This window comes from Hippocampus guttulatus, chromosome 3 (genome assembly GCF_054856545.1).
Source record: "Hippocampus guttulatus isolate MCC_2025c chromosome 3, RoL_Hgut_1.0, whole genome shotgun sequence".
NCBI classification, from domain to species: Eukaryota; Metazoa; Chordata; class Actinopteri; order Syngnathiformes; family Syngnathidae; genus Hippocampus; species Hippocampus guttulatus.
Genome location: NC_141263.1, coordinates 11,594,037 through 11,619,314, shown reverse-complemented (window position 1 = coordinate 11,619,314; position 25,278 = coordinate 11,594,037). Strand labels below are relative to the sequence as shown.

At 40.8% G+C, this 25,278-nt stretch overlaps 1 protein-coding gene across 3 annotated transcripts; it reads left to right on the top strand.

Moving 5' to 3' along the window:
- Positions 1 to 346: 346 nt before the first annotated feature.
- tnfaip8l3 (tumor necrosis factor, alpha-induced protein 8-like 3) lies at positions 347 to 24,947 on the top strand. 3 transcript variants are annotated; one of them, XM_086106773.1, is made up of 2 exons: positions 347 to 696; positions 21,732 to 24,947. In XM_086106773.1, exons 1-2 carry the CDS (start codon positions 651 to 653, stop codon positions 22,292 to 22,294), a joined length of 609 nt encoding a protein of 202 aa, XP_085962899.1. In that variant the 5' UTR covers positions 347 to 650; the 3' UTR covers positions 22,295 to 24,947. The 3 variants fall into 3 exon arrangements, with proteins under 3 accessions (XP_085962899.1, XP_085962902.1, XP_085962900.1); XM_086106776.1 differs by lacking the exon at positions 347 to 696 and adding an exon at positions 753 to 845; XM_086106774.1 differs by lacking the exon at positions 347 to 696 and adding an exon at positions 2,130 to 2,273.
- The last annotated feature ends 331 nt before the right edge of the window (positions 24,948 to 25,278 follow it).

Genomic DNA, 25,278 nt, shown 5'->3' with positions numbered 1-25,278 from the left:
TCATATGACCACCGTGGATAGTTAGGGCCTCATTTTATGAGAGCCAGTAACAAGAGGTCATGGGATTCATATGCTGGGATGAATTTTAAATTGCCTCGAATAAGTCTCTCCCACCGCTCCGCTAAAACACACAAGCAGCGCTCTCACCCAGAGAGAGCGAGCGGAGGAAGAGAGAAAGAGAGAGGGAGGAACAGGCTGCATACAGAAAGAGGTACAGAAAGAATTGGAGTGGACAGCACCGGATGAGAGGAGGAGGAGGAGGAGGAAGAGGTGGGACGAGAAAGAGAGGGGGCGGACTGAGATGTTTGGAGGGGAGGGGAGAAGAGTGGGCATCAGAAAAGTAGATGAGAGGGAGAAGAAACAAGGAAAGTGAAGGAGTCAGGGGAAGGGAGCGCAAGCTGAAAAAAAAAAAAGAAAGACCAAAAGGACAGCTCAGCAAATGATCCTGAACGCATTCCTCCCACCGCTGCAGTGACCCAAGGGCTGGGTGGGGAAGAGAAGTTCAGCGGGGAGAAAATAAATTGTGGTTTCCATCTTTTTTATTTTTTTGCGTGGAGAGAAGAAAATCAGAAGAGGAGAGGGGAAGAAGGGAGCGTGACAGAAAAGGAATCAGAGCGCTATTGCAACCTCCTTGTGTCCCGCAGGAGAACATGGACTCTGACTCCGGAGAGCAAAGTGATGGGGACCTCTCGCCAGGTACACAACTCTCCTTCATTTCACTTCTTAACCTAACGCTACACATCATACTCTTCATTACATTTCATGTATCACACGTACTCTGCAAGTAGCCCGCAACTCATTTGAAGCATCGCACTGACTCTACAGGTGATTTAACGTCTCTCTGGGTAAGTATTATTATTCATAACCCTGCAAGTATTGTACATTAATTCAAAGTTACTGTTATGGTATTCAAGATTTAAAAATGAAATAACTAATGGATTTTCTTGATGTAATATTAAAACTACTGTAGCTCTAATGAGTAATTGAGTGTCAATATTAAGAAGTAATCATATGAGTATTCTACATTTAATATTGATCCTAAGTCTGATGAGTACACTGTAGTCAATACACTTGACATAATGTCATCAGTAACTCTAATGGGTATTTCTAGATTTACTATTAGCACGAACTCTATACTACATTTGAAGTAAAGTAATTAATCGGTATACTTGACTTAATATTCAAAATAATGTTCATGGATACTCTAGATTTAATAAATATAATAATGTAACAAAATAAAATGCAATGAAAAATAAGTATAAAGGGTAATCTTATTGGAAGTAACTCTAAAGGATGTTCTTGATTTAATAATAAAGAAACTAAAGGGTACTCTTGATTTAATATTAGGTACAGTATAAAAAGTATCTCTCAGGGCTATATTTTCGTTTCCAGTGCAAGTCTAGTGCGAAGTGCAATCAAATTGTGTGCTACATGGAGTTTTCTTTTTTCTTTCAATTAATTTTTTTTGGGGGGGGGGGGTATTTTCATAGATACGTGTCGTTAGAACAGGGCGTTGGCGCCGCTGTGGGAGTAGACACAGCCGATTTACCTTGGTCAATGAATGCAGCTCCATTCATTCCCTTTCAATTCAGCAAGTCTTTGACATTGATTCGCAGGAGTCCATGCAGAAGATCCAAGTGCGTAAAGTACTGTACATTTATAAGGGACTGCAAGCAGACCTCCACGGGCGGATGATGTTGAGTTGGCCAGGCCAATCACAGATCACTGCCATGAAGTGGACACTCAGATGACAGAGTGGCAGTTATGAAGTTATGACAAATATCGACATGTGCCTTTTTAAAATATCTTACAACCGATAAGATACATTAATAATTGCGTAAACATTTTGCAAATCTGAAATGTTGTTCACCAGAAATATTCTTAATGACATTTCAACAAAGTTAAGAGCTGAAGTTGGAGTATTTTTATTTGTCACCAATATTTTCCCTTGAAAATGAATGTCGTGTTGTGTTTCTGTTTAGATTACATTTGGGCTTGTTCTCTCATATGCCCTTTTTGTCTCCACCTGTTCCCGTCATCCGTGCCCTTGTGTTTAACCAATCAGCTCCCTCAAACCTTTGTGTCTTGTCCAGGTGTTTCTCATTGTCTCGTCACTTTGCTTGTATTTAGTTCCCTGGGTTCTGTTGGATCTGTGTGTCTATTCGTGTGCTCCGGTCATGGGTTGTTTCTCTTGGAGGATTTTTTTTTCTTCTACTTTAGTGGTTTTCAGGACTTTGTTTGTGTACTTCAGTTAGTTGTTCCAGTGTACTCCTGTAAGTATTTTTTTGTTAATATACTTTGCTCAGTCCAGTCCACCCTGCTCTCCTGACATAGCGGCTCCAAATATCAGCCTTCTTGACTACTACTAATCAGGACTGGTATCAAACCCAGACATACATTCTACTCTATACATTATGATTTAATCATTTTTTTAAAAAGCTTATTTTGATTTGTTTTGTTATTGTCCACTGGGTGCCATTTTCCATGACATTTCCAAACACCTGAACTATGTTTTCATCAGTTCTGTAATTACTCCAAAAAAAAAAACTATTTACTGTGTGGATCCAGCGAGCCCGGCTGGGTAGTCTGCTGGTGAAAGGCGGCCCAGTCGCCGCCAGTTACTGGCGAACTCCAACATTTGTTTGGTCATCAACACATCCGAGTGGGGCGAGGGAGCGTGCGGTGTCCCTGAATGCTTCTCTCCGACGCATCTCGTATAAATACGTGATCAGTTTTATTGGAGTGTTGTGGTTCAGAGTGTTATGTAGTCAGCTATAAAATGCCGTTGGAATATTTATTCCGTGGATTCCCATCTTAACATCAATGTACTAGTACGCTCTCGATCCTCACAAGTAAGACAATTCAGTGCACTAGTAGATTGACCAGGATGCATTAGTCCAGCGGATCTCATTCTTTTGACACCAAGTACCACCCACAAAAATTCTTCCCAAGTTACATCATGATGACAAACATGTTATTCAAAATGAGACTGAGGCTTTGGCCTCAATAACATTTGAACATTAACACTGCACTTAAACATAGCAAGATTCAAATTGTACTTGAATGATAAAAATGTTGCCCCAATGAATGTCAAACATTTCTTTATGATTAAATACAAATTGAGTTTACATAAACGTTCAATACAACTGGACCGAACAAAAATACACCATGCTGCCACAATAACATGCACAATTTGAACATTTAATTCAGTGATTCTTTTAAGTACCACTAGAGGGAGTCCACATACCACTAGTGGAGCTCCCACCGCACTTTTAGAATCACTGCACTAGTCAAACAACTGTCTTGCCCACTATTAGTTAGACTTCATGCATAGTAGTTCCACCTTGAGCTGGACGTCAAAGATGTATAGAATTCTTCATGGAAAGCCATTTGAACCCTTATTTAATATTATTGATGACTTCGATTTAGCATTTTCCATACTTGTACTTGTGGGCCAGAGTAGTTCTATTAGTGTGCTGAATTATCTTACTCGTGAAGACAAAGAGTATACGAGTACATGAACCTTAAGCTGAATAGCCAGGACATCGAATAAGTGCTTGAATGGTTTCCCCTAGTTGGCAAGCAAAGGTTTGTCGTGGCTTCACAAGTCAATTATGTCTCCAATAGAATGACGGTATCGAAAATGTTATCAATGTTACACCAAATACAGTTTTTGTTTTGGGGGTTTTTTGGGCTTTGTATGTTAATGATGCTCCGTTGAACCCCACCATCTGTTTGTCCATCTGGCACATTGTCTGTCTTTTGATCCCCTGGCAAAGGTAGCCTGATAAGCGAGCCAGGCGGCAGTGTAAATGTGGCATGGAAACGTCCAGGTTTGAAAGCCGACTTTCATATGCAGCCACAGGCTGAGACTATCTACTTAACTTTCTGTTATGTCCAAGACTGTAGAAGTCTTCATGAAACCAGATGAAGTAAAGTCTCGGAGATTTGACTGTCTGGATTGTGTAGTGAGAATGAAGGAAAATGAAATTTCTTCAACCAGTAGAGTCTGACTCATACATAAATGCATCCTGCCTTGTGGCTGCACCACACTTTTTATCATTCAGTCTACTGTCAAGGGGGAAAAAAAGTAGCTCGACTGCCTTGTAAAGGTCAACATTTTTGGATTATGATTTTTAATGAAGTCAAGATGCACTACTACGAAAGTGCCTTTCGGTTCAACAAATAACTTTTTGTCAAATGAGAAATGTGCACGTATTATGTATGCTACACCAAAAGAGTAAATATTGATGTTTTGTTTTCAGGTGACCTTTCTGGCTTGAGCAGTTTATGGTTGTTGTTAGTAAGCATATTTCATGATGTAACTCGCCTCCGCATTCTTCTCAGTGACCCCCTAACGTTGCATCGGGGAAGATGTTTGATCCAGGCAGGTCATACAGCCCGTTGCAAAACAAGATCATTTGCGCTCAAGTGTTCGAGTGCCACTTACTGGAACGAGCAATCAGAGCCTCTTTCGGGATGCTGCACATTCCATTTTGGAAGCAGTTTAACATTTTACTGCCATACGAGAATAAAAAGAGGTTGATGACTTTCTTGAGGAAGGCATATTTTATCAGCCTACCCCACTACATTCTCAGCAGTCCCGTTTCAGGCCACCATAGACAAAATGAGAGTCAGTGGTGACCAGCTGTGATTGCCATGGGTGCCCAGTGAGATGTTTAAATTGTCAAAACATTTGGGTGCACGCAACTCAACCTGAAAGCAACTTTAGGGTCATTGGATGCTCTGTGCAATGTGGATGTGATTAAGATGCTCTTTTGCATGTTTCAGTAAAAAGGACGGAAAGTGAATCAGTCGTTTGCCGATAACTAACATTATCAAACATTTCTTGAGCAGCAGTAGAAGTAGATGCAGTGACACTTTATATGTTAGGGGCAAGCCATAATTTCATTCGCCTGGTGTCACATTAATGTATACAGTATTTCCTTGCACTTTTGTAGTGTTTGTATATTTGAATGATTGCTAGCCTTTCCAGGAGCTGCAGGTGGAAATTTAAAATGGTTGTGTTGTTATTTCAATGACTCATTCCGTTATTTTGTGTCCACTTGTTACGCCTTCCCTCACAATATTCCTCCTTGGTGGCGAAAATGATTCTTATAACAACATTGCTGGTATGCTGGCGGACAGTGAGTCAGCTCACAGCCTATTTTGGCTACAGAATCAGGATGATTCACTCACCCAGAAATCAATCTGCCATCTACCGATGTTATGTCCATACATCTTTGTCGACTTCAACATCGCATTGGAACTCAGACTTGCTCAGAAACTGTTTGGTAGTTTAGCGGAGTGTATCGTGCAGTGTCATGTCATGTTGTGAAGTGTAGTCCAGTCATGACATAGGGGCATGAGGGCTGCTTCTTTTGGGTTGTATTATAAACAAAGAAACTAAAGCTGTTGCTTGATGGCACAATACAAATGTCATCCTCAGCCAGGACATTTTTGTATCTATTAACAATCGGCCAAAGTCACAAATAAAATCAAACTTCATTACACGTCCCATAGTGTTGTCACGACATGTTTTACATATGAGAGACTATGGAATGTTAAGAATGTCGTAGGTCAGTTTAATGCACTTGTAGAATGAATCTCTTCGAGGTTTTTTTTTGTTTCGTTTTTATTTTATTTATTTATTTTTTTTGCAAGTGCTTCTAGTGAAGTGCTCGGTCTTAACGATAATTGTATCATTTCATTAGTAGTACTAGTAGCACGCAGTTGTCAACAAGTTCAGTTTTACCTCACTAAACATGTATTTATCCTACGAGTATGCCACAGTTGTCGTACTCCTGTGGACAAAAGACATATGAGTCCATGCACCTTGAGCTTGAAAGCAGCAATATCAAATAAGTGCTCAAATGACTTTATTATTGTCCTACTACTATGCCCGAATGGTCCTACTCATAAGAAAGAGCATATTAGTACCATCTCCTGTATAAATGAAATCAAAGAAATGCTCAAACAGCTTCACCCTTGAAATCCATATTAAGGTCCATGCACTAGTATATTATTTGTCCTCACTACTAAGACAATTCATCAGACTAGTAAAACAACACATGCTGTTCGTGTTATTAATGCAGTACAGTAGTTTAGGTGAGGGTTTAATTGCATACTTATAGATCAAAAGTGGCACGAGCAGTGGAAAAACCATTACTAGTAAGACAGTTGTTTTACTAATGTGTCTGAATCATTCTGCTTTGGACCAATGAGCTAAACTGTCTTATTGGTAGGGCAAAGAACATACTAGCACATGGACATGAGGCTGGATGTGGAGTTTCAGGAATAAATATTCAAAAGACTTTCCATAAGAGACAGTGTGTTGATTTTGCATGCATCCCCCAGTTCTTTAATCTCATTCGCAGATGGAGAGTGCTTACTGCGCCCCTGCACATGACATACACCCACATCCCAGACTCCAAGAGGTGCTTCTGGAAAATTCTAACACAAACGGTATTAGAAAAAAAAAAGCATAGCCGAAAATGGAAAAGGCAACTCAGGAGATTTTTTTTTCCCCGTGTTGTTGCACAAGACAAACCTTAAGACTTCCAGGTGTTATATGCATCATGCCACGCGTATTCTATGGGACGTTCAGAGAGGAATTTGGTTTCTAAAACATGTACTTAAACGGCAGAGGTACTCTCGCCAGGCCTTGGAGAAGTCTGTGGTTTGATCGGTGACACAAAGAATACAGTGACTTCCTATTGGACTATTAGTTTGATGATCAGTTCTGGTTTTAAAATGGGTGGCATAAAGTATCGGTAGGTCATGATTGTGGTGAATAGCAGATATAAGAAACGAGGTGGCATGAAGGACAACTCCACATTACCCCTGCCCCCGTAGAGAGAGAGACACACACACACACACCCAACTCTGGCACAACACAACTAATCGTGATCATAAAGTGTGAAATGGAAAATATGGAGGCATTACCTTGGAATTACCTCATATAATGTTATTCTCAGTGTTCAGCATCAACAACAACTTTGATGAATTACCTTGTAGCTATAAATTCAAAAAACATCTTTTTTTTTAATAACATACACTTGTTTAACCAAACAAAAACGGGATGAACTTGTTACCTTAAAATTCTTGCATTCAAGATCATTTCCAGAGAAACGGGACAAATCCCTTGTTTTGTTTCACTATTACCATTGACACTAACAAGCTTCATTAAGAAAAGAATGTTCTCTTTTTTCCCCCCACTTCTGCTTTTTTGTCAAAAAATACTTCAAGCTGTTTATGCCCTATAAGTTGAAGTTTACTGTGAAACAAAGAGAAATGTGTATTTAAAACGAACTACATTACTTGGCCTTCCAATATTCGCCAGTTTAATGCACACAATACAAATGTTATAACTCTTTGAAGCAACAGATATTTAAACACAAAGGATGGAGCATCACATGCAGACAGACAATATTACAATGCCCAGAGGCATATATCATGAATGGCAAAAAATCTGCACGCAACCGACACCCACCCAAAAAGGTTTATAATTCTCTATAGATGTCACAAGATGGCGGCAAATCACTTTTTCTATACAAGGCTATGACCTAACTTAATGAAGCTCCTTTCCTCACTTCAACATAGTTGCTTGACACCAAAATGCCACAAGATGCCACCACAGCAATATTTTAGAGGTGAACAAGGTTTCCACAAAAAACCCTGAACCGGTTGCCAGCCAATCACAAGGTACATAGGGACAAACAACCATCCGCGCTCACACTCCCACCTAGGGGCAATTTAGAATGTTCAATCAGCCTGCCTTGCATGTTTTTGGAATGTGGGAGGAAACCGGACTACCCGCAGAAAACCCACGCAGGCCCAGGGAGAACATGCAAACTCCACACACGGAGGCCGGAGCCGGGATTGAACCCACGACCTCTGCACTGTGAGGTCGACACACTAATGTAGCCCAAGACAAGAATTAGTGTGCACTATGACCTAGCCCTGCCCCTTTCTAAATTCTAGATAGAAGTCAATCATGAGAGAAGGCTCCCTTGGCTGCTTATGAATTTTAGCAACATAGTAGTGAGCAGGTAGAAATCTTCGGCAACAGCTTCAACTTGCCAAATAGTGATCCCAGACATTTTGTTGAACTATTTATTACATCATTAGCAACCCATTATAAATCATTTAAAACTGCTTTATTGTAAAGTGTTCCTTTCTCAATTATATATCATTTCCACTATTGCTATCCAATATGGCCTGTGGGAAGCAAAAGGAAAACCAGAAATATCTGTGGTTTATGACATTTTAATGGGAATGAGGAAAGGGAGGCTCAAATGTGAGAGTTTTTCTCCAAGTCTTGGATGAGAGTGAATGCATGTGGGGGATTGGATTTATGCTGTCAGCGGAGAGGGTTAAGTTTCCAGGAGAAATGGATTCCCTCTGAGGCTGGGACAACTTTTCAAGTGTGTGTGTGTGTGTGTGTGTGTGTGTGTGTGTGTGTGAGGGAGAGAGAGAGAGGACGTAAACCACAGTTATTTCCTTGTCATTAGTTAGCTGCGGTGCTTGGGCCCGCAGCCATGAGGAGAGCAGCACTTGGGCTTTGCACTCAGTGCTATCAGGCCGTCAAGGCCAGAGTGAAACACCTCAATTAAAAGGTTTTAATTAAGTTGACCCAGAACGTTGACACCCTAACTCCTCTGTCCTTTGCTTCCAATCATTTTCAACATCCACTTTCAAATCTCTCCAGCTCATTTTTTGAAGAAACCTTATTAGCCAGTCCTGCTGTATTTACCTCTCATCGGATGCTTTTATTTCAGTCGAGGCTTCCTAAGGTGTATAATCGGTAAAAGACATGTGGTCTGTGCTGCTGCTTTATGGCTAGTCGTTTGAGCATTTATTCCATTTCCTTGATAAGCTTTGCGCATTTTATGTTGGCATAAAGCTAGCGGACTTTCATGAAGGGAAATGATATGGTTTGGTTGAACATTTTGGTGTAGCATGTTTAATTCTCTTTTTGATGTGCTATTTTTACCATAAATGAACTGGGAGTTGTCGAATTAACGGTTTGAAGAAAGTACACTGTGCCTCTAAATTGTAGAACCATGCAACCAGCAAGAGTCTCAGTTGTTTTTGTTCACTAAAAGTGATGTTATGGGAGAGTCTCTCATGCCTTGAGAGAACATGACTGAGAACTGTGTTATATGTGCTATGAAATACTTGAAAAGGTGGTGTTAATGAGTTTAAAATGTGGGGGATAGAACTATGAAAACCAAAATCTTTATAATGTGGTTTAGCGAATGTATATCACAGATTTTCAAATACCACAGGTGGGTCATGAATGCATCCATTGGGTTAAAATGGGTTTATTGTTCAATTAAATTCCCTCTTCACACCCCTTATTGTGGCTCATCCTTCTTTTACAATTGCAGTTGGAAAAATACAACAAAAAAATTCTCTGGAAAAATACAAAACTAGATCTGGAATTGATCCTTAGATGCTTGCTATATGTTGAGGGCTACTAGCAAGATATGTCGACATCTTCCATGACGTTGGTTCTTGATGTGTGATTCAGTTCCGAACAGTACAACTCCAGAGACATTATATTTTAAAGGTTCCACTATTCATATTTTCTTTTTGGCATTTGATGTCAGTTCATTCTTACGAAGCACTTGCCCACATACCATTGGATGAGTTCCTCGGATCTGTGTTCTGAGCGGTCTGTGTTCTGCTGAATATGCACCACCGCTCTCTCAATCTGTCTATAATCGCTCAGGTTATTTTTATTCGTAATGGCTGTTGAATATAAAAAAATCCAAGTGGTACAAGCTCAGTGGATACTCATTCAACATGTGAGAAGAGCAGATGTGCCCGATGGTGGTTACTAATTGTAACGTCGAAGCCACAAAGTGACAGCACGACATCGGATTTAGCCCAGGGTCAGATTTCTTTGCGCATGAGACTGAAAGGCATTTTGAATTTAAGCTGAGAAAAAATAATGGATGTTCCGTTATAATACAAAACTAATAAATTATACATAAATATAATTAAAAGGCAAATTAATTGTGGGATAAGGATTAATAAAGTCAGAAAAAGAATCAAAAGAAGACCAGCAGCTGTTCCATCTAGATCCTGGTCCTCTTTGGAGCTTTCCCACAGGCCCACTTGGATGTAAACTGAGTCCAAATAGGTTAACAAGTAAACGGGCCAACTGGAGGCCAGAGTTATGGGGAAGGTTGGCATTGCCTGGATGATTGTGCTTGTGAGTAGTGAGAGCCTTTGCAGCGCCGTGTGGGTCTCTTTTAAAGCACTGCTACGCCATGCTGAGACTTGGCGAGGGCTAATGACAGAAGCGGCTCAACCAGGGCCGGAAAACATTTACTTCCTTGACGTTCGGCTCAGTGAAATGGAGATGCAGAGGAAGAGATTGGCAAAATGAAAGAGTCAGATGCGATGATGCTAGAGGAGAAAAGATAGTGAGTGAGAAAGTAGATTTGATGCAAAAGGGACTTTGACAGGAGCTCCAGTGTTGGTCACTTTTCTTCTACCACCTTTCTGTCCTTAATTGAATGGTTTAAAATGAAATCTACATCTATTGTAAATCAGATTCATTTCACACAAAGTCCAAAATAAGAAAAAAAATAGAAAGATAATCGGCCTTTTCATTCATTTAAAGAAGACACATGAGTCACATCTCTATAAAGTTTTGAACTCAACATGGGCAACATGAGAATTTGACACAATGGCAGCAATACACGAGTCCTTCTTTAAACATTGAAATTGACTTATCGACTGACTTTTTTTCTTAAATTTGCACTGAGACGGCATCATCAAAACAATATTTACATGGACCTGCAAAACGGCATTTGCACCAATTGTCCATCCTCTTGGTATTAATTATTTATATTCGGAGTAGTATGAGGACTAGTAATATTGTTTTCAACATTTTTCAGTGTGTATGTGATCCTTGAGGACTTGCAATGGAGACAATCTCAGGGTAATAAATCTCAAGGTCAAGTTTTTAAAGGTTCTGAAATCTTGTCATGCACTATGGAAAAAGACATAAAATGAACCCGTCTTTATCGTTAGGGGTGTTTGCGAAAATCCATAAATATCGTGAAACCATATACCGGCAATTGCTTTTCCATACAGTTTTACCTCCCACACTTGAAACTAGGTTTGAGGTTCCAAAGCAGAGTTTCAACTAGGGCGAGGGTCCAAGGTGGGTTTTAAAATACGGTTTGGAAATCAAAGGAGTGTTTGGCTTTCCAAGTTGGGTTTTAAACTAGTGTTCAGTTCCAAAGTCAGGTTTTTTTTACACTAGTGTTAAGGTTTCAAAGTGGGCATTTAAGCTAGGCTCCAAAGTGGGGTTTTAAACCCAGACATGTGTTTCCAATCGAAACCTTCAATCAAATGCAAAGTTTCAAGACATTAAACATTGTACAGTATATATTTAAGCACCGAAATGTTTAACTGAGTGTGCTTAATACTACCATATGATGTGAATTGGGCGGCACGGTGGTCGACTGGTTAGCACGTCCGCCTCTCTACGAAAACACTATGATGTCTAATTAAATCCTCATATATCCATCCATCCATCTTTAACGGAGATGTTCACTGTATTTTGTTCCTGTGTATCAGTCCTGTGTATTGCTATGCGTCAGTGATGTGAATTTGGCAGAGCAGAGTGGTAGAGAAAAGCTCCCACACTGACGGGAAAGAAGCAGAAAAAGCCCGCGGCCAGTTTCCCATGCCCGACTAACCAGCTGAGTGGGCCTGGCTCTGTGCGAACCAAACAGTAGCAGTCCACAGCTGGTTGAAAAATTAATCTTATAGCAGATAGAGGTCAAAGGGCAGCAAACCCACAAGCTCCGTTCTCTGATAAGACGGGATGTCTTGAATAGCATTTGTTATCCCCAGAGGACTGGATTGGGTTTCGTTGTCCTTCATTGGGCGGAGTGGCTGTGATGGGAGCCGAGGTGGAGGTCGCTGATGTCTCTTTCTTCCATTTTCCTCGTGACAGGCAATCAAGCCAACGGTGCATTAATCAGTCGCATCTCCTGCCACTTCCTGTTCTGGTCTCAACTCTTCAGGGACATAGCCGTTAAAAGGCAGTCACGCAGATGAGGGACAAACTATTAAATAAGCCTCAAGGCGTTTTGTGATCGTGTCTCTTTCTGACTGAAAAAGGCTTTTACTGGAAGTGGTTTGCGAGGAGTTTAAGACTGGAAGTTTTACCATACTAATAATCATAAACTGTGTGTAAAGTAACTTGTTTTAAAATGTGTCAGTAATAAAAAATATCGTAATGCAATGAAATGACTTTTCCTGAAGTGGCCTTCAGTACACAAAAATGAAAATATTTTAACATGTTCTTTTGCATAAATGCCGAAAAGCTTGTGTACACCAGTACCAAGTCTTTGCAATAAGAATCACGATATTTCATTATTGGGCAAAAACTAATTTCTGACAGAGAATCAAACAAATCATACAAATGAGTAAGTGTAAATTATGAGTTTGCTGTTTGTGCCGAGCCACATCCATTCAAAAAAGTCTTAGTGTGAACACCAGCAGTTTGCACCCAAAGCCCAACATTCATTTCTGAAGCTATTTTTTTTTCTTTCAAATAAGCAGAATAGCTTCGCGATCCATCAGGAGGATGTACACCATCTCCTCGTGGAGCTGAAACTCGATTAAAAATATATATATCAATAAATATGTGCGCCTTCCAGTTTCTACCACACTAAATAATCCACATCCACTAAAGTGAAAGGACTTTTAACTCATGCTAATGAAAACCATTAGAGCAATTAAAAGGGAATTATTCATGAAGCCTGCAACCCTGATTGTCCCTCTCCATCCTGCGTAGTTGTTAGTGCTGAGGTGAATGACCTCCTTCAGACTACAACGCCTTGGAAAAGGTTGAACAAGGCGTGACATGAACAAGACATCTTACTTATCCCCTTTCTCCGTGGAGCCCATCGCTTTCTCAATAACCAGGATTTTTTTTCTTGTTCTTCATATTTACAGATGGAGTAAAGCAGGCCTTGCGTGTTTGAGTCATTATGTGACAGTGGCATTTAAAAATAGGCAAATGCATTTTTACAGGACAGATTGAGAGGAGGAGAGACCTGGAATGACGAAAAGATAATAAACAAATACTCCTCCAATTGCACCAGTCAAGCTGTGGTGGGCCATCCTCAGCAGGCTTGTTAAGCAAGAAGGTCATGAAAATGTTATTTTCCAGTTGCGGCCCAGAGAAATATGAAAGAGAGTCGGAATGTAAAGATAAGGCCAGAGGAAAAACTGTGAAATGCAAACTGCCAGGCAAGTTTGGTTGAAGTGAATTTTCTCTGACATTTTGTTAGTATTGCTGCGAGGTTGGGTCCCCGGGGGAGGAGACACTTATCAACTTGGAGCAGATCCAGTCATTTCTGTCCACAGAACAAGCAGACATCAACTGGCAGATTCACAGGAATGGATCTGTCTGCAATCACATGCGGTTTCACACCACCGGCCAAATATTCGGTCAACTAAATCGTATTGGATCCAAAGCAAGAACTGTGTCAACTATCCGGGCTTTCCCAAAGATAATTCAACCCTAACCAGCGGGAAGCAGTACGGCGAACCCCGCAAAAAACTATTTGATGGATCATCAGCACAAAATGCCTTTTTAACTTTTCGTCGAGCTCGTACATCAGGTTTTTAGGATATTTTCATTTTAAAATTTGACTGATAAAAGCACACACTTGGTTTGGTCCACCCTGCCTTAATTCATACATGTTATTAAATATATTACTGTACTACATATTATTATTATTATGAAAAAGTGATGTGCTGGAGAAAAACTAGGGCGGGTTTGGAATCAGGGCAAAGAATTCATCAATACATATTTTTGGGGCTCTTCAGTTAAAAAAATTGTTCACCAATGTTATTTATAGTGCAGCAGAATGCGTTGAAGTAATGAAGATAAAGTACATTGAATGTAAAATTCGTTGTAACACCGCTGACTTTGGACATGGGCATTGTGGTTCAAAGGCAAGACCCTTTTAAACTGCACGGTGGTTCCGAGCCATTTCTAGTCCTTTAAAAAGGGATGTTGCATAAACTGCACCAAACGTCTCATGGAGTGACTTGCTGTGGCGACCCCTGGCCGAGGAAATTTGTTCGTGCTTCTTAAAAAATGTTGGTAATAACTATTTTAACCACAGCTATACTGATAACCTGGTAACTACTTTTTTGGTAGCTTTAACTCATTTGTATGAGTAGTTCTTACCCCTTGTTGATCCAAATCTTGACCTTACCTTTTGGGGTCAAATCCTCAATCCATTGTGCTGGGTATAAAAAAAATTAAATAAAAAATAAAAACCCAGCATTCGTTCAGTCCCCTTTGGACCCAGCGCTTAGCTGTTTCACCCAATTTGGGTTACTTTTAACCCAACAGTTTTAAGAGCGCAGGTAGGTGCACCTGTAGTCGTCAAACCGCTCATCTCGGTTCCATGGTATTGATATAACACGGTGCCTCGTGTTTCATTCAAACCTCTTAAACTGCATATTTGGCTTGCTCCCAAAGCACCACGAAGCATAACAGTGATTACCATACATGGAACATTCTCAATCACTGTGACATTTCAAAAGATTCAATGACGGCTTTATTGGGCTATTCACATCTGAGGAATATTGACTGCAAAAGTACTGTAGATTAAAAAAAAAAAAGTGTATATTTCCGAGATGCTACCATCATCGCTTGCCAACAACACACCTACCCTTTAGCATCTCGGTTCTTTGACTGTTTGTACTGATAATATTTAGAGCGGGACAAAAAGGTCCTCATACAGCACATAGACGTGCGGTCATGGTTACTGTGGGGTTTTGTGCCCTGCAGAAAAACAACGCATGCACCTGCGGCGTGTCATCCAATGCTGAACATCTGCATGTTGTCACGAGCAACGGCTGCGTAGTGGTGCGTTCGCGTGTGAGTGTGAGATATCTGATCCAGACAGGAGAAGCACCGCAAAAGCATTCTGGCGTGTTTTAGGGCTCAGCAACCACAATGAATTTCTGTAATATTTAGTGCATTAAATTGGCTGTTTTTTCCCTGGGTGAATTCAAATGTAGTGATTCACTGTTGTTATTTGTTACTATGTGATTTAACAAGAGGAGGGGTGGGGGGGGGGCAATTACTTTTTCTCATAGGGTAGTTTCGAAAAAAATTTTGGTGCCTTAATAAATTAAATTGGAATGTAGAAAGTGCATTTGCGTTGTCTTCGTGTGATATTCAAATTGGTTTGAGGAACCGGAACCTTTGTGTGTGTGATACAAAGAACACCGAAATTAGAAAGGGGGCAAATACTCTCTCACAGCACTGTAAGTTTAGCCTGGGCTGGTCGTGAAAGTTACTGAGAAACATATGCATGTATAGTACATGCGCACTTCTGCTGCATTTTTTCAAAAAGAAATCATCTGCGAGCAATTTATTTTTAAGGGTTACGTAGATGTTTAAGGGGTCATAGATTGTGGTATATGACGAGTAGAACCATGAAAATATGCAATTCCCCCAAAATGTAGGCGGCTTACTGTACATCTAAAGGCAGAATGTTGTCATTTCTCATCTGCAGTCAGTTCTGACGTTGCATTCTTTTCAATCACATCTCACACAATCGCCGCATCGCGCCAGAAAATCAAAGAAATACGATGCTGTGCAGCAGCAGCGCAGGAGATGTTCACTCACTAAGATATGTGTTCGGATACAGCATGTCTTGTTAAAATGTTAACTGTTGATTAAGTGTTATGCTTTAGGCTAACATTTAGTTTCCTCTACATGTATTTCCTGTAACAACTCATTGCCAGACTAAAAGTGAATAACTAAATCCAGATGTACTTGATAGAGGGTGACATATAATTTTTTTTTTAATTTTTGCAGGGCAGCTTTGGCTGCTGTCCATGTTCCACACTTTATGTATATTTTGATGTAATGCAGTAGAAAGTGTTGACTCAGCACTCGAGAAACATCAGGCGGAACAAAGAGGGACTGTGTAGTCAACGGCCAATGCCGGTGGTCACCTTCCTAATCCTGAAATGAAAAATGAACTTTCAAAAGACTCTTATGTAACCACTTTGATGGCCCATGACACATGGCTTCTATGGTTGGATGGTCCTCTGTGGAGAGCTCTTCTTCCACAAGCACATACTGTATGAAACACTTCATTTTGCACATGATGGGCCGCATTCACCAAAAGAAGAAAGTATGCATTTCAAATTGGGCGTGTCAGAAAAGTTCCAGGATCGGTGTGACAGAAGACATACTGCACGGAAGTGCTAATTTGTTCCGTGATGCGCGTATTTCGCTCTGCAGTCTGTCCACACTGACGAAGACATGTTTATTTATTAATTGTTATAAGAACTGGGATGCCCGCTGTGGCAGGTGGCCACGAAAACCTCTTTGACCCTGCAGCCGAGAGGCTTTAGGTGTCGGTTATGACGTCCTGGATTTAATGACTCACACGCATCCTTCTCCATCCAACACTCTGACTCACATTTCAAAGTGTTCTTCACCGTCTTTCTCCATGTTGTTTTCGGTCTAGCAACTCTTTGAAAAGGGAGTCAAGCCTGGGGTCAAAGAGTTGCTTGGCACCTCGTGGCTTTATACTTTTTCTTCGCAATGGTTGTTTGTCAGTGGTGGGAAATAATAAGTACAAATACTTTGTCACTGCACATTAGTAGATGTTTCAGGTATATATACTTAAAAGTCAGGTGTGAAGTAAATTTGTCTAGAGATCTTTTGAGTCATTCTTACGGCTAAATATATTTCAAGCATACTATCATTAGGTTTTTTTGTTTTTTTTTTACACAACTCACCCAGGTTTATCGTTATGGTGATAGCAATGCACTTATCAACAAAAATGCTTCTGTTTGGCATTCTCTGGCAAGTGACGTCATTTACAGAATGCCGAGGCGCCAGTCACCCAGTGCAATTCATTGTTGATTGTCCTGTTAACTGCTCTTTGTCATTGTTATTGAGTTAGCGAAATGCCTCAGAGCTGCGTGGCGATGCACTGTTCATAATTGGGACAAACAGTTGTTTGAGGGGTCAAAAGAAAAGAATAGGGCACATAAATGAACCAGCGAATTGGAATGATAGTAAGTGAATTTTACACCGATGTCTTCGAGCATTCTTTGTTACAAGCATTTAGAAGACCTCTGTTTTCTCAACCAGATTTGCAAAAAAGGTGGGTGTGCTAATCAATGAATAACTGGCTGTTGTTAATCAAAATATTCAATTCAAAGTATTATACACGTACAAGGATGTCATCATGTATGACTTCATGAGTAATCAAACTATATGAGTGCATGGATGGAATTCTCTGCAATAGTTTGGAATGAACAATGCTGCCGATATCATGTACGGAGTGGCCGACAATGCAACAAAACTACCTTAGCAATGACAATAAAGGGCACCAACCCACTATGACGTGTACTCACAGTGCTAGTGGGAATACATGGACCAAGTAGGTAATCCCATCGTGTGCAATTTGCAGCACGGCACAGCATCAAATAGCAAACAAAATACGAGGCTAACAATGGCAACCGATATAGTTTACCGTTCTTCCAATCCATTAGCCAATCTGTATGTTGACTGCTGAATGTCTCTAAAATTATCTAACATCCGAACCTTGTGTTGGCAATTCTAGTTTTACTGATGTGGTTTGTTAGATGAACCAAAACTTTGGACAGTCTGTCTTTTACGCATTCCTTCCTCCTGGCTGGCCACCATCATGTCAAAATATTTCTAAACAGAGTGTGTGAGTCTGCAACTTTAGTTTATGTGGAAAAACAAGCATTGCAAAGCTCTGCAGCAGAATTTTGGTCCAACTTTTTTTTGTAGATTATTACAGTTAATATAAGTGAGGCAGCTTTATTAATACAGCACATTTCATACACAAGGCAGAGGTCCCCCCCCCCACGCAAGTGTCGAAATACAGTAGATATGTATAAGTGATAGATTTTTTAAATTTTATTTTCCTTGACCACCTAAATAGATTTTTTTCATTACATGATCTGTATGTCTACTTAAGTACAGAGTTTGACTACTTTTTCCATTTCTGGTGTTTGTACTTGGTTTTTCAACTCTCCTGACAGATTTCACTCAACAGTGATTCATTTAAGTTGGTAGCGCATGCATTCTTCGTGGTTTGTAAAACTGTTGCTTCCATCATTGTGCTTCCACAAATCGTTCCAATTTGCTTTAGGAATATCAGAGGCTCACAACAACAAAGAACAACAGGAAATGACAGTGATAAAGCGCCTGTTGATGAAAAGCACAGATCGTCCTAATGCAGACCACACTGTTCTATCCTGACTTGGCTACTGCATGGGACATAATGTGTACCATGACATCCATGTTGTGAGATCTAAATGTATTTCAATTGCAACTTTTGGGCTGGTTTTTGCTATGGGCAAAGTGGGTGGGCGCCCAGGGCGCAGTCTATCAGGGGGCACACGAGCACCCCGGGAAAAAAAAAGAAAAAACGATTTCTGTATGCCGCCACTCATTTCCTCAAGTTGGTGCAGTAAATGCCCCCTTACACATCAACTTGCTTTTGAGTGAGCAAGCCATCCAGTGTAAGCTGTGTCTGTGTCTGCATTTCCATTCCATTTATTCGCAACATAAATGCAATATAGAAAATAGACACCCGTGGTATAAAGCGTGACTTCATTTTTAACAACTAATTAATCACTGTATGGCCAAATTATACTAATTAATGCATGCGTAGCATGAATTTTTTTTTTTAATTCTGTTGTTTGTTTGACAACTTCAAACCAACCTCCCTACTGTTGAGTGTCTTTTGAGGTCTCACTTGGCCTCCCATGATGCCATACAAAAGAGCACAAAGAGGGCACATGCCGTCCTTTGCAACTTGAAATGATTGCAGACAGACATGAGCTTTTTTGTTGTTAAATGTCATTCTGGGCTAATTATATGTGCATGAAATGTCATTTTGCTTTAAACTAACACACGAAATGCCACTGATCGGCAGTTGTGGCACAGCTTTGGGCCTCTTGTGAATTTGCACCCACACACAAAAACATGTTCAGATGATGTGCTCCAATGGTTCTCAGTTTTTTTACACTAAGTACCACCTAATTAAATACTTAGATCTCCAAGTACCACCACAATGAAACAACATTAAAATGGTGTTCCACTTCTAAGTCCCATGATGCATTTGGGGGAAAAAAAAGTGTTTTGGAACAATTAGCATTTTATTTGGTATTTTTATTTCTTCTTTTCTTTAAAATACATATTTTTTCTGTGGTTTTTGCCCCCTCCCCACAAGTCAGAGTTTGTTCCCCTTCCCTGCGGCATTCCTCAAGGGTCAAAATTAGGTCCCATTCTTTTCACACACTACAAGCACTAAGAGATTTCAACCGCAAATTTGTATGCAAATGACTAATAGATTCATTTTCGTTTTAATCCTTAAAGGAGCCATGAGAACAATTCATTGCTTGACTTCAATGAATGTCTCAAAATGTGCTTCAGTTGAATGTGGCAATAAGTGACGGATTGTGTCCCCCGACAGCTTGGCTCCAAAATTTACCACCTATTTAAGATGTCTTTATCGGATTTGGTGTAAATAAAATTGTCCGGTTAGGTCCCCAACATGAAATTGAAAACGAAACATGAAAAGGCCTTGGAGTCCCTTCCCTTGCCCACGAAGCTCAAGGCTACTTCTTCAGTGGACATAAACACATTGCCTGCTTTTTTTTTTCTTTTCTGTATTTTGTATGTCTGTACTTTATGTACAGGTATGTCAATTATATAACTGTGTGTCCCCTTGGTGAAAAGTAGTTCATAAATACTTTTTTTTTAAACTAACTTGTTTGACCATGTGTCTCAACACTTTTGTCCAAAGAGTGTAGCAACGACTCCAACTTGATTTTAAAATGTTTCTATCGTGACCAACCTATTGCTGCCATGCTAGCACTTCCCCAACTGTTGAGAATCCTAATACTTTTGTCACAGTGCGACATCTGCTCGAGCATAAAATAAAAATACAGTAAACCTTTCATTAGCCAGCTCCTCACATGTTCGACATCACTGTTCTTGACAACATTGGCTAAGTATAGTTACTGCCACGCATTCACAGCTGTGAAGCATGTGGAAAGAGAGTGTGCAGAGGCTTTGTTATCTCTCTGCAGCTGTTTGATGTTCTCCACAGTAGATAGTAATCATTCCTCCCTCAGTCAGCCCACCGCATTGCAGCCAACTCCAAGAAGGCCGCCGCCCTGTTTGAGAATGCGCTTGCACCGCGCTTCTGTACTGTACATCTGGTCAGCTCCACACTACGCGATGACTTATTTCTATAGTTGTGTCAAGATTTAAGTACTGTAGTTTGTTCACAAACCTATACATTGGATGGATAGATTGATAATCCCAGTTAATATACACATTTTTTGATTATTTCTTTTTACACTGCCCTCCATTAGCCTCTAATATTTTTTTTTCAAAATAGTCTCTCACCTAAATTCAAATGCATTTATTCAGTGAGAAAAAAATACCATATTTACATCAGGGCGGCCAGTGGTTACCGTGTCTGCCTCACAGTGCAGAGGTCATGGGTTCGATTCCGGCTCCGGTCTTCCTGTGTGGAGTTTGCATGTTCTCCCCAGGCCTGCGTGGGTTTTCTCCAGGTACTCCGGTTTCCTGTCACATTCCAAAAACATGGGATAGAGTGGATCAGGAAATTAAAAAAAAAAAAAAACGAAAATGTGATGACATTCTTCAGGATTTTAACTTTTTCTTGTCAACTTCTAATGCAAGCCATGTTTCTGTTGTTTTATTTGAATATGCGGTGAGCAAATGAAAAACTTGCCGCATACCACAAATGGCACCTGTTGGAGGATGATCAAACAGGGGGAAGCGTGTTGTTGTCGACACGGCGGGATCCCTTGACCGTTCTCCACTTCCCCAGGTCCTCCGCGTGTTCGTTTGATTCGGGCTGAGTTGATGTGCAAAAGTCAGAGGCTGGAAATGGAGAAGTTCTTGCAAGATGTTTTACTGAACGTTCAGGGCACAACACGAATCGATTCGGGCTCCTGTGAGTCTAAGATTTCATCAGGAAGCCCCGAGCAACTACAGTCACACGTACATATAGGCATAGTATGTTAATTATATTAATTAGGGGCGGGCAGTCCTTCCCCTTATGTAAAAATCGGAAACAAAGAAAGTCAAGCAAAGTTCGATTTTGGCATTTTGACAAAGTACAGACCATATCTGTTGGTCCACAAATCTTGAGATTAGGGTTCCTCTTCGAAGGCACTTGACAGCCTTCAGGGACTTTCCCAAGGTGGGAGACGCAAAAGAAAACACTTGGGGGGCTGTTAATCACTCAAGGGGAAATAGGAGCCCAGCTTCACACTACATTCTTTGTTTTAAGTAGCGGATGTTCAGGACAGAGACCTAATAGTCAAGGTCGACCTGTCTATGATACAAAGTTTTAAGCTAAACATATAACATAGGTGATATCTTCACACCCAACACGGATTTTGGACACCTCTGCTCAATAAGGTCTTTAAGTACAGGAGTGAGAACTTCTACTTTCACCAATTACTTTTTACTCATTTCAAGTATTTGTACTTCTACTTAAGTATAGAGGTGGAGCGCTTTTGCCACCTTTGTGTGCTGTTTGCATCAAAAGTACAGCTGTAAAACCTAGCAACTTTTATTTTTGACCAGCCTTCTCATTTCTTGCCGTTTCTTCTCCCTCCCCAAGGACATGAGAGCTTCAACTCGCGCTCCTTGGCTCTGCAGGCACAGAAGAAGATCCTGAGCAAAATGGCGACCATGGTAGTGGCCAACATGCTCACGGACGACACCAGCAGCGAGATCTTGGATGAGCTCTACAAGACCAGTCGAGAGTTTACCAAGAGCAAGAAGGAGGCCCACAAGATCATCAAGGATGTCATCAAGATCGCGCTGAAGATTGGCATCCTGTACCGCAACCACCAGTTCAGCCCCGACGAGCTGGACACGGTGGAGCGCTTCAAGAAGAAGTTGAACCAGGCGGCCATGACGGCGGTGTCCTTCTACGAGGTGGAGTACACCTTTGACCGGAATATTCTTTCCGAGCTCCTGCTGGAGTGCCGGGACCTGCTTCACATGCTGGTCGAGCAGCACCTGACGGCTCGCTCGCACGCTCGCATCAACCACGTTTTCAACCATTTTGCCCACGGCGAGTTCCTGGCCGAGCTGTACGGGGACGGAGACGAGTATAGACTGTCTCTGAGGAAGATCTGCAACGGCATCAACAAACTGCTGGACGAGGGGACGCTTTAACCTTTCACCTGTATTACGTCACTTCGCCGCATCCAATCGCTTCCTGTTCACCTTCTTCGGACTGCTTGTGTCACTTCCTCCTTAGTTTCTGTCAACTTCCTGTTTCCTGCATCCGTTTCCATGGAGCTAGTTATAACATCCTGCAGCTGTGGCTCACTGAGGATTGTTTCATTCAGACCATGTGTCCCCATGTGCACCCTTGGACAATGTGTGTTATGTATGCATTCACGGGAAGCCGTATGAGCACTCATTCCATCTCCTTGATATACAGCTAAAGGTCCATGTACTCGTATGCCCTTTGCTCTCACTCCTAAGACAATTCTGTGCACAAGCAGAATGATTGTGCCCGACTAGTAGATTTTCTAGTGCAAATTTTGGCCTCCTAGTACAGCCTAAGACAGGATATCATGGATTTACAGAAAGTTGTTCTTTGCTCTATGGAAAAAAAAAAGCATTTCTTCCATATCCTTGGTTCCCATCTTAAGGTCCATATACTAGTTTGCTATGTATTCTCACTAGTAAGACAATTCATTGCATTAGTAGAACGACTGTATGTTACCAGTAAGATTTTTCCCCACTACTTGTGCCACTGTCATCCTACTAATACCATATGAAATTGCACCTTTCTATCAAATTACAGTACTGTGCTGCTCAAGTAACACTAGTCGGCTCCATTAGGGGGCACGCGTGCTTCCGTTTAAAAGTGAGGACAGAGACTGCACTTGTATGGACCCACAAACACTTTATAGCAGTGGTCCTCAACTAGAAATGCTGTAGGTCCACTTTTTTTTTTTTTTAATAAGACCAAGGTCCGATCCCATGCACGGCGGTCATGGGGAGCAGGGCTATATGCCCATTTAGTATGGTAAAGCCAAGCTTATACAAATCAACACTCCTCACAACCAACCAATAATGGGGTGCATGAAAATAACAATTATTCACTTTGCCAGTACACAGCAAATAATGAGAGGTATTGTGTTGAGGCACAGGAACTCTTTTATTTTGTTAAGTTGTGCCTGCTTAATAATAGAAATAGCCCTTTTAGGGAAATAAGACATTTTTACTTTAACTTTGTTAAACAGTAGTTGTCTTTTTTTTCCCTTAATTTAACAAAAACAAAACAAAATACTAATTTTACCAAAATAAATACTAAACATGAAAACAAAAATATCCTTTTCATTTGTACAATTCCGCTTTTCACATCCCCTCTGAAATCACTTAAAAATATCAGAAGAGGAGTTAAGAACCATTTTAAATACTGACACAAGGGAGCACAGGAATGTGCAGTGCTGTTCTTCCACTAAAGGTGAATGCAATGTCTGAGGCATGCAAATATTATTTGAGGACGCCATTGGGATGTTCATTTACCATGTTGCGGTGTTCTGCTGTTAAACAGCTGCAAAGATCCCCGCGTAGACTGGAGCAGAACTGCACACAATCGAAACCTCCCGCGATTCGTTTTGTCTAATTGTCTGTGTGCGGCTCTCCTGGGCTGAAGCTGTGAGCACAACGTGGCGTCGAGCATGCGTCCGTTTCCTGACACAATCATCCATTTTGAATGCGTGTGTATTGGGATAGACGCGTGCTGACGCTTATGTATGGACACACCTTAAGTTCAGAGGAGCCAATCAGCGCATCGTTGTCGCCGACATGCTCAGCCAGGGTCTCCAGTTAGTCAAACATTATACACACAAAGTCGCGCTGCTGCGGTCCTCTGCATTACATCTGTTAGTGCACGCAAAGAATACAAGCGATCGCGGTAATGCGCAGATTATAGTCCAAAAATATAAAAATTTATAACGTAAAAATCACTATAATTTCTTTATTTTATACAATTTGCCGAGGGTCCGGACAGAGGAGGTCCGGACAGAGGAGGTCGGCGGTCCGGTCGTGGATCGCGGTCCGCCAGTTGAGGAAGTCTGCTTTATAGAAACCTGTTTGAGCGTTTACTCAATGTTCTTAATATCCATTTCAAGCTCGATCTGCTGATCCCATCTTAGGGCAATTCAATACAGTAGTAGAACCACTGTGTTGTTCTACTACTAGTAGGACAAATTCATGTTACTAATGAGGAAAAACTGTGCACTAGTTGACGCCTATGTGATACTACTACCACTAGTAGCGAGATAAAATTCTACCAGTTGACACCCAGCACATCACTAGTAGTACTAGCAGCATGTAGATGTAAGCTAGTGCTGAGTAACATTCAGTTTTCTGACTACTATGTTCAAGTTGTGGAACTTGGGCACATTAATGAATAGCAGTAGTTGAAAAGCATTACTATCAAATCAGTTTTACTAGTGCTCCCTAGTCATTCCACTAGTGTGATGAATTTCCTTGGGCCTAAAGCTGGATAGGAAAGATGTTGAATAAATGATCCGAGGCTTTTCATTTGCATTTCTGTGTGCAAAAAAATGCACCAATGGCCCCCAAAAAATTGAAGGTATATTTCAAAGATTATGGTAATCACTCCTGTGCATGTGTCTGTGTGTGTGTGTGTGTGTGTGTGTGTGTGTGTGTGTGTGTGTGTGTGTGTGTGTGTGTGTGTGGTTATATGGCTTCGCATAAATCATCTGTACATAAAACCAATGACAAGTCAAATTTCTCCAGAGTGTGTCACTTGCCTTTTATTAAAAATGTCCCGTCAATGTCATCTTGTCATTCCATCTGACAACAATAGCACAAAAATGGTCTCTTCTTGGTGTTCACTGTCAACATTGATTGATGTTTTTAGGCAGCATATCAGGGGGAAAAAACAATTTCTATGCCTGCTATGGTCAAATACGCTTCCAACATTAGCCACTCTTTTGCACAACACAGGCTTCAATAACTCCGCTTTTCTGTCTTTTTTTTTTCATTCATTCATTTTCCGAACCGCTTTTATCCTCACTAGGGTCGCTGAAATTGCATCCAAGACAGGAATTATATGGATGGATTGAATTGGGAAAATAAACCACAAATTGCACATGAGGCCACAAGTTTCC